At 42.0% G+C, this 13362-nt stretch overlaps 1 protein-coding gene across 6 annotated transcripts in view; it reads right to left on the bottom strand.

Annotated features, from left to right (window-relative positions):
• Positions 1-13362, bottom strand: part of LOC148042006 (uncharacterized) — a 198464-nt gene that overhangs the window by 165218 nt on the left and 19884 nt on the right. For all 6 annotated transcript variants that reach the window (XR_015691892.1, XM_087684910.1, XM_087684920.1 and 3 more), the window contains one exon: positions 12641-12746. Coding sequence is in view for 5 of the 6 variants with exons in the window: in XM_087684910.1 (XP_087541036.1) it covers positions 12641-12746 (106 nt within the window). In the remaining variant the exon portion in view is untranslated. The remainder of the gene's footprint in view (positions 1-12640; positions 12747-13362) is intronic.

The raw sequence follows: 13362 nt of genomic DNA, 5'->3' as shown, positions 1-13362 counted from the left end.
AACTCCAACTAGTCTGTTGAGCATGAGCACTCTGTTGTAATCAATTTTTTGAGTAATATAATCAGCCACATTTTACTTGCAAAAAAAAAAAACCTTAGGGTTGTAGGGGGGTGTTCACACCCAAACACAATAAGTGCCCGTAAGTGTGTGTCATAAGCACATACAAAATAATACCATAAGTCTAGGGGGAAAAACCTCTCCTACCGAGAGTAAAAAGTGCCCCAGTGTCCTACTGATCATTGACACTCCTATGTGAGCGTAGGCGTAAGTGAAATACCCAACATGCACCACATTTGAGGGGCCCACCTACAACCACAAGATACAAATTACAAGTATACTAACAATACTTGGAGGTTAAAGAGAGAAAGAGAGAGTTGAAACTTGAGCCTTCCAAGTTTCAACTTTCAACTTTCAAGATTCAACTTTCAAAAATAAAGAGAGATGGGGGTTGGGGGCCTTGCGGCCCAAGGGGAAAGAGAGAATCGAGATAGATACTAGATAAGATAAGATAAGATCTATTAACATCTCTAAAAGGCCAGAATGGCCTATGAGACCACAACCAATACAACTGGTATCATCATCTCTCATCAGAGAAAAAGAGATAGAGATAAATGTGTAGGTCTACATGGTGGATTGGGATAAGAAGTATGAGAGGTATGGAAAAATGAAAAAGCTGAAAAAAACTAGGTTTAAAAAGATTAAAAGAGTGTAGAGTATCTCCTCCTCAGTCTATGGAATCCACCAAGACTCTGCAAGCTACCTCCGACTGAGTCAACGCACCAATCTGCATCTGTAACGAGCAATCGTGATGCAAATGTGACGCATATGGGCATGCCAATGTCACCTAGTAGACACTCTAGGGCGTCGTGCTTTGCATAATGTTGTAGCTCTGTCAACTGTGATACCGCCTGATGATGATGTCCCTCGATGACGCCTATCAATAGGAGATGTAGTGTTTGGGGTGGCAACAGCTAGGGGTTCAGCTACACTGAAAAAGTTTGTTACTACTCTCTGAAGGGGTGGATGAACGTCTCCTATCCCGTAACAATACTGCTCTACGCCGCTGGAGCTCCAATAAGAAAAGACCCAAACATCTTTGGTCCTCATTGTCCATCACCCGTCTTAGTGGTCCAAATCCCTCCTTAAAGAGGCAATGATAATAGCCTCGGATATCATAGTATACAGTACATCTGTAGCAGATGTAGTGCTCCTCCGTTTCTGGCTCCCATCCACAAAGGTGGCACATCCTCTCTTTGGCTGCAATATGGCTCCATCGACCTGTCTCAATCAACAACTGATGCGATGAGGTGCGAATCTAACCAATAGCAACTCGGAGTCCATGGGAGAGTTGAGCATCAATGTATCTTGGCCTCACTATGAAACCATCATGAGAGAGTTGCAAGAAGTGGCATTGGTATTGTGCCATTTTCGTGCCTAATGGGAAAGGGGGCTTGAACCAAGTCCTTCCTGTCTCCACTTTAGTGATATCTACTCTGATCACACTATTCAGCTCTGCACAACTGAGACTCAAAGTAGGGCAATCAAGGCTGTAATCAAATGGTGGCAATCTATCTGTACTCATGCCATGTAAGTTCAACCACGTGCTCATATGTGCATACCAACATTGTCTATCTCCCTCTACTACAAGCTGTCTTGAAGACTCCAGGGCTAGTCTAGGGTATCAGTTTGTCACTATCACTTTGTCAGAGATCCACTATCACTTTGTCAGAGAGAAGCTACATGCAAGAGATATCAGCCTTGTCTACTATCCTACCACCAACAATGTGGCAAACATCTTCACCAAAGCTCTTCCTTACGACAAATTTGAAGCATTTCGCAATGCTTCAAATTTGATCTCCTTTGGTGGATGATCCTTGTATGCTGATCAATTTTCACTCCAGGGGGGTTTGTTGGGTTTAACTCACACTTATGCTCACAGGGAAGTGTCGGTGATGCGCATTAGGACATTGGGACACTTTTTACTCTCCTTATGAGAGGTTTTTCCCCCCAATTTCATTATTTTCTATTTTATGTATTTATGTTACATAGTTCGGTCACTTATCGTGTTTTACACCTTTCGGACGTGAACGCACATTAACAACCCTAAGGTCCAAGGATTGTACTTTGTACTTTCATTAGACACGTGAATTGTATTGGGTGTCATGCTCTGTCTTCACTCTCACTCACTCTATTGTCAATTGTGTACTCTCAACTGAGAGCTTCCATCTCCATCCTCACATAGATTGCATCTGTAACTGTTTTCTAGGTGAAAAAATACCACTATGTTGGCCTATAGGTCCATGGGGGCTGCATAGGTGCCTGTCCTGGCAGATCATACACCTGTCTTCCATGGTCAAGCCAAGCATCCAATAATGCAATCTGCATGGGGGGCTATCTTTCATGAAACATCTTCCGTGCACTCTTGCTATCCTGTCCCAAAAATAGCTGATTTATCTATGCTTCTTCTTTTGCAAGCAGTCTCGCTTCTTCTTCCACACAAAGTGTTTAAAGAATGTCCTTGCTTGGCGATGTGCCCAAGTGCCTAGCTTGACTTCTCTCTGTAAGCTAACTCGAGTAACTCTACACTCATCATCATACCAACTATTTTGGGGAGTATTAGAGAGTGTGGTTCTACATCAGGGCAAGGCATTTGGGAATGCATATATGGCTCATCTATGTATGGCTTCTACCAAGTCCCTTGTACATTCCTCCAACGATGTGCTCAAGTCCAATATATGTAAACTATTGTGCAAAGAGCCATTGTAGATGTGTGAGGTGTCTTCCACAAAGTGGTATTTGGGATGTTTAGAGAGGCATGGTGTTCCATGTTTCATAACTCCACAAGAGAGCACGAAAGTCAAAATAGCATGATTTGCTGCTACGCCAATTGGTCTCTTAGATACCTTAAATTTTTGGGTCTTTGATTTCAATGTGGGTAAGCCTATCAAGTAATTCACAATGACAAAAGATAAATAGGTCACCGATGCTGAAGCACAAACATTTGCTCCTAGGATGAGAGAGAAGGGAAGCGCTAGGATTGCAGAGTACCTTGACCCCAACTAGTAGCTAATGGCTGTGGATAAGGTCAAGGAATGGATAAAGGAAGCACAAGCTCACTCGCAAGAAGCTGATCCTATCCTTGAGGATGGGATGAATGAACTATCAACCACAAGCTTGCCAATCTCTCCCACATACCTACGAGCAGGAGAGGCAACACCACCACATGAACAATGGCATAAGCAAAATGAGAATGCCATGAATAGGCAAATAACTCAAGAGCATTGGAAAGGATCCCATGAAGCCAAGGAGGGAAAGAAGGATGGTAAATTGCTAACCACATTAATAGCAACTCCTATGACATTAGACAATACTTGCCTCTCCTTTGTGATTCCAACATGTCAAAGTGTCAGAGCCTAGCCATTGTGGTAGACCGTTAAAGATGGCTAGTCTATGTGCACTTCCCAAAGCCAATAGATATGTCCCATAGGTACTCACTTCTTTATCCTTGGCTCTCCTACAAGGGGCTATTTCATCTATCTTAATCTCTTTAAACATGGCATTATCATGCATATAATCACGTTGTTTGTCATGCAAGGGGCTATTTCATCTATCTTAATCTCTTTAAACATGGCATTATCATGCATATAATCAAGCTGTTTGTCTCCAATGCGTGTATTGAAATCTCCCACTAATAATATGTCCCCAATGCTAGCATATCTCATAATATCCTCATAAATTACATTAAAGGGAGATCGATCCCATATGGCATAGGTTGAGTTTACAGGAGGAAAGTAGCATATTGCAATGAATATATCCCATAGCAATCTTGCATGTATCCCAATCCATAAGTATCGTGCATCATCATCTCTCTTCATTACTTGCACCATCCCTTTGAGGTCTTCTCGGTATAGTATGGCCACACCTCCAGGATCCCTAGTGCTTCTTGGTTTTCTAGCTACAGGATGAAATGTACTTTCCCACACATATCCTTGCACGTCTGGAAGTCGGCTACCTTTACATTGGTGTGTTTCTGTGTAGATGGTTATGTCTACGTTTTGGAAGCTATCTTCAAAGTAACCAACGTCCAAGCGTAGGGCTCCAGTACAATTCCATACTAACATTCTAAGTGCCTCATAGACTTCCTACCATTATGCAGTCCTTTTATCAATGATGATGACTTGTCCATCCCTATAAACAACCCATTTTCCCTCTTTGCAGACTTAATATACATTGGGCATGTGTTCTCTGTGATGTGCTATCTCTACTAGGGTAAAATCCTCATCCAAATAAATCTTCACCTTCGAGGGTTCTCCTCTTAGAGAGGGAGGCCTTTTTTTTTCTCTCTGTCCTCAAAGCAAAGGATTAAAGCCTTGGACTTAAGAGTCCTCTTTCTCCACTCTCCAAGCACCAACTATAGGTACATCTAAAGACCCAGTTTTATCAACAAGTGTCTCAGCATCTTCTTGTGGGCTGCTCTGGCTGCTCTTCTGCTCCCATCCTACTACCCGTACATGTAGTACCCTAGCTCCTCTCCTAGCCTCTTCTTCCAAAGTAGCATTCAGTACCTTAGTTTTGTTCACCAGTTTTCCTTAATTCTTTTTTACTACCTCAATCCATGGGCTGGCATCTTCTATCTGCTTCTGTGTTATCTTTGCAACTTCTATCCATGAGTGAACCTCCCTTTCACATGCCTTTGGTGCCTCTTTCTCTTTTTGTAGTTCCTTTTACACATTTATTTATTTTCTCCTAAATGTATTCAATTCTTCCCTCAATTCCAAGATTTTAGATGTGCAAGCATCTACCACCTTTTGAATTTCAATTTTTAGAATGTGCATTTCAGACAGCTTTTGTGTCTGCAATTCATTCTTAATCTTTATCTGTATATCTTGCATTTCTGCCTTCTGGTCTGCTATTAGTTCATTAGTCTTGACTCGCTCTCATATTTCTTTTTCCAACTCCTATCTCATAATTCATAGTTCAGAGTGAATCATGAGATGAATTTCTTCATAGTTCCTCACATTCATGCTGCGTAAGGTCTTTCCATGCCTATCAAAAAACCCTGGGGAGATAGTCCAGTCACGGACCCTACAGCCATACATCTTGTATCATGTGTTCTTAGAAGGTGTGTGGAACATTGCTTCCATGGCAGTCCTTGATCAGATTCATCTCCCAAATATTCATTTTCCATGGTTTGATGTTCACATTTGTCTTCATCATCCATCCCCATAATTAATTGTATTCACACGCTGCAGTAACTGTTGCACTATTGCAGAGTATTACACAGCATGTGACCTCCCTATTGCATATGGTCACTGTTGCATCAGACGAACAGGTCACCACAGCCCCAAGGACACTCAGCAGTTGCTGTCACTGTCACAATAAACACTGTCACTTTCAGGAGAGTCAATCACTGTTCCAGTGCGAGCATCACATCACAGAGAGAATGCCCTGTAATAACTGTCCAGCCTCACCAACTTTAAGATCACTGCCCAGCCTGCATCATGACAGTCTCACACAACTTGCATCAGACCACTGTTCAACTGAAGTACAAACTACTGTCCCAGTTTCAGTAAAATGCAGTTTAAGTCTGTTGTATCAGACCACTATCCAGCCTGTATCACAACTACAGTTCAATCTGTCTCATGACCACAGTCTCATGCAACCTGCTGCATCACACTGGTGCTGTCTCAGACCTGCTTCACACCTGCATTCTTCAGGAGACCTAGACACAATTGTTGCAGGTTACATCTGTTGTAGGCATTGACAGACGTCACTGTCTACAGGCATCAGCATCTGCAGACTGAGAGGTCTGCTTGCAGAGGGAGAAAGCGTGCAATCAGACTAGACAGTAGGTCACAACTGTTGCACAGAGAGAGAGAGAGAGAGAGAGAGAGAGAGAGAGAGAGAGGGGGGGCAGGAAAAAAAAAGAGAACAGCTGCATCCACCATAGAAAATGATGGACCGCATACAATGGACTGAACCCCTAAACAAATTTCCGAAGAACAAGGGAATGAGGACACTAAACAGGATAGCAGGGAGAAGGAGTCTGCTGACCGCAGGAAGGAGAGAGCAAATGCTGAAGAAGAATGATGAATGTGAACGAAAGATGAGTCAATACCCAAAGTAAAACTGCCGCCCATAGATAGGGTGGAAATGAGGAACTGGTCCACCCCTAAATGCTGGTGGCACCAGCAGTTGAAAACTCACTGACTCCAAAAATGCAGTTTGGACTGCCACAAAACAGCAGCTGGACAAGCAGCCACCTCCCATTGGCACAAATAGGGCATACTGGGCCATTTCTTTTATCAGACTTTTGGAGGCTAGATGAGAGCTTTAGGCCGAGGAAGATCTCTTTTCCTATGGCTATTAGCTGACATAAACTTGGCAGTTGTAACCTAGTTAGGATATAGTAGGGACCCAGTGGCATGTGTGAGATGTGGTGAGATAGAGGAGACACAAAGACTGTGCCTGCAGGATTGTCTTTGTGGTTCGGATATAGTAGTGACCCAATGGCATGTGCAAGATGTGGTGAGGCAGAGTAGACACAACGATAGTGGCTGTGGGACTATGAGATCAGGAGGTATGGAGGAGAGCCCTCAAAATGATATTCCATGTTACAGCACAGACCACAGTCACAACTTGGGGTTGTGTAGCTTCATTTACAAATAGAGGCCTAGCATATGGCTATGGGGATGTTCAAGGGAACCTCTCTTTTCTCATTTATTGGTCAGCATATGAGCAAGATCCCCACTCCAAACTACTCACAGGCATAGTGGACCCACAAATATTGTCATAAGTGGGAGCTCATTGCCAATATTATAGCCTAGTACACCTAGACCGTAAGATATAATCACACTATAGACCTTTAGGATGTATCCACAGTAGAGACTCTTTCAAGGATTTGGATAGAGATCATCCATCCTCTCATCAGGAGATGGGAGAGGATACAAGAGGAGATATGTCTTTGTGCATATCTGGGACTCCGACATTTTTTTCCTCATGGCCCCTCAGATGCTGTAGTACTATAGCCCACCAAATTAGTTATTCACACAACCATTGTATGTATGATGTACTTAGACTCTTTACAAAGTTCCATGTACTTTGTACTTTTACCTGAGGGGGACAAGGTGTCATTGATAGAATTTTCTTTTCTCCCCAAAAAAAAAAAAAAAAAAACAGCTGGACACCTACATAAAGTTGGGACAGCATGGTGCTAGACCTGGCTGGACATAGACAGGCAAACACAACTGAAATGGACACTAGAAGAGCTCAAAAATCCCCATCTAACTTAGATTGAGGCTCACAACTAGGAGATGGACACGAAAAAGGGCTGGTATAACCATGACTGCTAGCACCGCACCTCAAATATTGGGAGTGGATGAACGCCCAAAACATGCATATGATGAAGCATACAATGCAAAGGAAGAGCCTTCCATGTTATGAATAACCATTTGATCCCCCCGCCCCTTCCCACATGCATGCTGCTCACTACTGCCTCCATCAGCATCTAAGCTTCACCACCTCCTTGCCATCTCCCCATCATTTCCTCACCTCCTCCTTGCCATCCTAGCTCCATCCTTCTTTCTTATTGCCTCTCACCATCTTAACCCTTGCTTCCCATTGCCATCTCAACATTCGCTGACTTCTCACCATCGCCTTCCCTCCTCCCCAACAGTTCACCACTGCCTCCATCTCGTTCTATCCTGCTAGCGATACATGCCCCATGCAGCTATCCCTCCTGTGCTGTCAATAATTTTTCCCTTCTTGCAGATCCCTCCTCGCTTTCTTGTCCCTACTACCCTCCTTATCTCTCTCCTTTCCCCCCTTAGCTGGTTTCTGGCCACTCCCTCCATAGCAGCTCACCCCCCTTTCTTCATTGGCTAGCAGCTCATTTGCAAGAGGTCTTTAGACAAGCATGCACAATGGAAACCCTTGGTCCAATGCCAGCACAACCCACAATAAGAACGAAGTCCTCTACCTTGTGTATTCTTTTCCAGGCAAAAACTTGAATGGTCTAGGCCATAAGGATGGAGGATGAGCTCACGTTTCACCAAAAACATGCTGGTGAAACAAGGTATTTTCATGGCTAACCTCACCTCTGCAAAGTTAGCACAAGCTAGTCAACATCTTACATGTGGTCTTTGGGAAAGGTGTCATCTATATGGTTTTGTGGTATAGCAGCTCTATGTCTCCAGCTTCAGGTTGTGCCGTAAGTATCCACAGCACATTGTTACCCTCCTCTTTTTGAGTATTGCCATTTGGTGGATGACTCCAAACACCTCCTAGGTATTGTGTTACCAGCATCCTTCACAGGGATAGTATAAGAGAGGATCACAGGAATAGTATAAGAGAGGACCACGGTCTCATCAACATCAAAAGAATGCCTACAGAGATGGAGATTGTGGTGGCCATTCATTAGTGTTTCAATGGATCATTATCATAGGGCGGCCTAACCAGTGCCTTCAATGCCATCAGTTGGACAGTATGACAGATGATGATGGTTTCAACAGAGTCCGTCTTTTTTAGAAGTGATCATATTACATGTTTACAAGTACCAACAGCCTAATTTATGGGCAGCCTCTTTATTGTTTATTTTATTACTGCCCAACCTATCTTGTTGTATGACACCTCCTTTATTCTTGTCTATAAAATGAGGGAGTGTGACCGCTGTCATTCATTCATGTGCTTTGTAGATTCTTGGTGGGGAGAGAGGGAGCTTGTGGAGTGTGTGTGCCAGTGCTCAACCATTGACTTCTTGATTGTCATAGTGGATTCCTATTCCTAAGCTTCATCTTCTGCATTGTCTCTTCCTCATCTTGTGTCTCCCATTATCCCAATTCTTGTTTTTCTCTTCTAACATGTATCAAACATTAAGGTTTGTTGACATAGAATTGATTATAATCTAAGGTTGAGTTGATTTTGCATGGTCTTATAATGTGACTAGTTGGCAGGCCTGCTTGTTCATTGTGCATGTGATTCCATTTGGTTGCAACTTCCTTTGTCACTAATTTCAAACACATATAATTTTGCACTATATCACAATACAATTTACTACTAAAGGAAAATATTATCATATTATCGTCCTAGTATTTATGATGAAGGATGAAGTTTATACTGGTACAGTGATACCAATATAGTGATCTCTCTTTCTAGGATCACATTGTCAAATTTTGGAGTCAATATGAGGAGTCAATTTTTTCCTTTGGTTTTTTAGCAAGCCTCTACATGACTTTTGTGCATAGGTGAAAGTAATTCATGTAGCAGCAATTTAGTATCTTTTCAAAAAATTGGTGATATAATACTTGATGAAATGTAAGTGCATATATATCTATAGGCAATATCCAGTACTAATGTCTTCACAGTGCAAGAAGGCAAGACGAAGAAGAACCACTATTGGGTTTTTGGTAAGAAGGGGATCTCACTCAAGATCTTGTGTCTAGTACACTTGGCAACATGACTATGCTAGCAATGTGGTTGCTTGTGATGTGGGTGCTACTACATTTGTTGTGTGGCCATTGCGTGCCAATTGGTTGGAGTGATGCCGTGGGTTGATGTCGATTTCCCTAGCACCCTAGCAATGTGGCCTCTTCTTGCTGATGCTCATCATCATGTGTCATCATTTGATCTTCATGGCAGTTCTACCAGCATTGATGTTGTCATGCTTTCTAGCATGACAGATTGCTAGCATTGAAAGCAATGCTTCTTTAGTTCTTGTTGATAAATCCTCCTTGCAATGACACGGACTACTAGCAAAGGTGCTCATATCACCTTGTTGTTCATTGCCTTGTTGGCACGTTTGATATTTCTAAGGTCAACTTTGCTCAGTTCACATGAGGCGGCAAAAGGAAAAAGGGGAGGGGTGTCATCCAATGTGTCTCCTTTTCATTTGAAAACAAAAAGGCAGTTTTCTTCCAAACCCACCACAACTTCTACTAGCCTCACACCCTTGGAAGAAAAAATTGGCTAATGGAAAATGTTTCACTTTACATGTGGCAAAATATGATTCAACAAAAGTGTGCATAAGCTTCTGCGATTGGTTGCTTTTGAATAATAAAAACTATATTTCCACACACTTCCGCCACTAGTGTTTCATTTGTCCCTTTCTTTCTTTTTTCCTTTTAAGATCTTTTGCACGCATTCACACTCCCTTTGCTACTCTCTCATGACCAAGATAATGTGAGAGTAATTTCCTTTCTTGTTTCACTCACCATGATCCTATTGCTTGTGTGATTGAGAGATTCATTGTTCTTGAATATTTTAAGGAGCTATGGTTGAGTGCTATGGTGCTCACTAGTGCTTTTCAAAGAGTTTCTTGGATTGCTCCAACCTTTAAAGGAGTCTCAGATTCTATCGTGATACAGTGAAGTGGTACTCATGCACATGGGCGAAGAGAAGAAATGGTATGGCATAGTTTCACATTTTAAGAGAAGCAAGAGTGGAAGACCCATTGCTACTTCATATGGTGGCAATTGTGGTCATGCTTGGTGGAGCATGAGATTGCGTGCAAATCTACATCATGTTGGTTTACTTCAGGCTTACCGATGGCTCAATCCAATGGCTCTTTTGGACTGTTATGATAGTGGATAATACCCTCACATATTCCTAGCTAGAAATGTTAAGTGCGAGGGTGGAGAGAGGGCATGTTGATGCTCTTTTGTTCTTGGTGGATTTTATGCCTATCATCCATTGAGGTTGTGTGCCTACAAGAGGCGAAAGGTGGCTATCTTGACTACTTCACCTTTAGAAAGGGATTATGGCATTTGAACTTCTTCAAGGTGCTTTCTTACCAAGGCGCGTGCAATGGAGAGCCCGCTATTAGAGTATCCATGATGCATCTTGGGTGTCCTCGTTCTGTGCTTGTTCACCTATGCTCTAGGAGATGGTGTTAGAAGTGGTCATATCACAAGTTTACATGAACCCACATCTTAATTTATGGGCAGCTTCTTTATTGTTTATTTGATTATTTGCCAACCTATTTTGTGGTATGACAACTCTTCTATTTTTTTCTATAAAAGGAGGGAGTGTGGCCATAGTCATTCATTCATGTACTCATAGATTCTTGGGGGGGGAGAGAGGGAACCTATGGAGGGTGTGAGGTGGAGCTCAACCATTGTATTCCTAATTATTGTAGTGGAATCCAATTCCCAATTTCATTTAGTCCATTCTCTTTCATCAACCTGGTGTCTTTCATAATTCTACTCCTTATTTTGCTCTTCTAACACAATGGTGCCATAGTAAAGGGCCAAATGCTAGGGGCTTTCCAATAGCAGCCTTAGCAGATAGTCCATATTTCAAGAGGGGTGGTCGCATGAAAATCAACTAGCGTATATCAACTGGTTTTTCAACAAATCCCAATTCCAGCACAGATGGAGTTGTCCACTTGGGCTTTAGGGGGATAAGCAAAGGGAAGACAACCAAATACCTCATAGTTTAGGTGGGATTTGATATCACAGTAGCCTAGTAGTTCATAACAATGTTTAACTCCATCCAACCCAATGCTAACTTACTAGAGCACCGTCTGTCTCTCTCTAGTAGGAAGAGCCCAATAGGTTTCAAAGAGAGCTCTTAGACTGGATTTAGGGCACTCATGAAGATATTATTACCATAGAGTAGAAGCATCATGCTACAGACAGACAACTAACTTGTGCACATGAGAACTTTCAAGGGATCTCACAACCCATGCTAGCAAGTTAGCATCAAAACACACTCCAAACTTCACTTAGATGGAGTGGAATGCAGGACATTATCATCAATGGGAGTTTGTTTCCAAAGCCACTGGATAATACATCTGCACAGTAGGCAGATGCAGTGAGATTATAAAGTGGAAACATACCTTACCTGCAAAAGACTCACTTACATTTTTCAAAGAAACTATCATAATATTAGAGATAAATGACAAAGATTACAACGTGTCTCAGAGCATATGAGGAGGCAAGGGGCCTTTCTTGCCTTCTAGGCTGAGGCACTTTCTTTCATCCAGAGATTCCTAATTTGGTTTGGCTCACAATTTCAATACTGGTTATTCGAATGGCCCTCATGCTAAAGATCCTCAAAAGAGAATGGCCAGCCTCAGAGATGTCCATTCCTATGCTTATTTGGATTTTTGTACAAAATTTTACCTTACTAGTGTTAATCACATGGGGGTTTGAATAGAAACATCTTTCTCAGGAAAAAGAGAGTTACTTTGTCCTCACATGCATCTTTGCTTACTGTCATTCACCTAGACATGTTCTCGTGTGATTCTAGCACCTTTCTCTCTTTCTTACTCTCTTCCATGAATCCTTCAGGCCCCTGCAAGTCCAACAGCAACCACTGCCAGGAATTTCCCTTGACACCTGGACCATCTCTGCTAGGAAGTATCCTCCTTTGAGATAAGCTCAAAATGCAACCAGCCTGGGATGTACTAGTTTCCTTTTTTCTATTGTTCATTTTCCTATTTGCTTTCACTCAATAGAAGGAATTTTTCTTCACAGTAATAAACCTTGTTAACTATAGCAGATTATGGAAGTGCTGAATATTAATGAAGACATAAATATCTGTACAATTTTGGATATTGTTTTAGTTGTGCAAAGACACTGCATCCCTGGCATATTTGAGATTTTCAGCATGAGTCCTTGAAGAGAGAGACCATTCTACTCACAAATGTTAATCACCCGCTTGTAGGACAAATAGTGGCATGCAGGAGCTGCCAATAATGTAAAAAACAGTGAACCATATGTAGATATAGGAAAGATTTTACTTGTCACCTGAGAATGAGAAAAATATACTGAGAATCAGAGAATTTTGCATGGTATTCAGCAGAATACATAACCTTTTGGTGCAACTACAAGATGAGATCTAGTCTTTGACTTGAGAAAACAATGAACTTTTGTGACATAAACGGTCATCTCCCACTCTCCTTGAATTTATCACTAAAATGCAGCAAATTCATAAGAGAAAGGAAGCATGAACAGAAGAAGAGAGACAAGTAGGAGGGGCCCAAGGGGTAGCATGACATCGTACATAATATTGGGTATTAGAAGCATACAATCTGCATAATTCTAGCACAATGTTATTTAGCAGTGCAGGATTGGTGCATCCTAGTCCCACATCATGCCATCTTGATATCTGTGCAAATGGATGGCATGTTTATTGGCCTACTATACATTCATGACCCAAATGATTAGTGGGTGAGGACACAATCTTGAACTACTCTCAGCTAGGTCTTGTAGAAAAGGCTCGAAAACATTGGCACAACGTAGGGAATTAATGGCTGAAAAAAAATGCTTTATTTGTGAACAGGAGGGTCACATTGCAAGGGATTGTCCCAATTGGCGGCAAGTTGGAAAATCAGAACATTAGGAAGATCCTAAGGAAAAGAAG

Source organism: Lygodium microphyllum, chromosome 1 (genome assembly GCF_053477565.2).
Source record: "Lygodium microphyllum isolate KBCC chromosome 1, Lygodium_microphyllum_v1.1.10, whole genome shotgun sequence".
Lineage (NCBI taxonomy): Eukaryota > Viridiplantae > Streptophyta > Polypodiopsida > Schizaeales > Lygodiaceae > Lygodium > Lygodium microphyllum.
The sequence above is the reverse complement of the archived record's forward strand: the minus strand, read 5'-3'. Positions and strand labels throughout refer to the sequence as shown.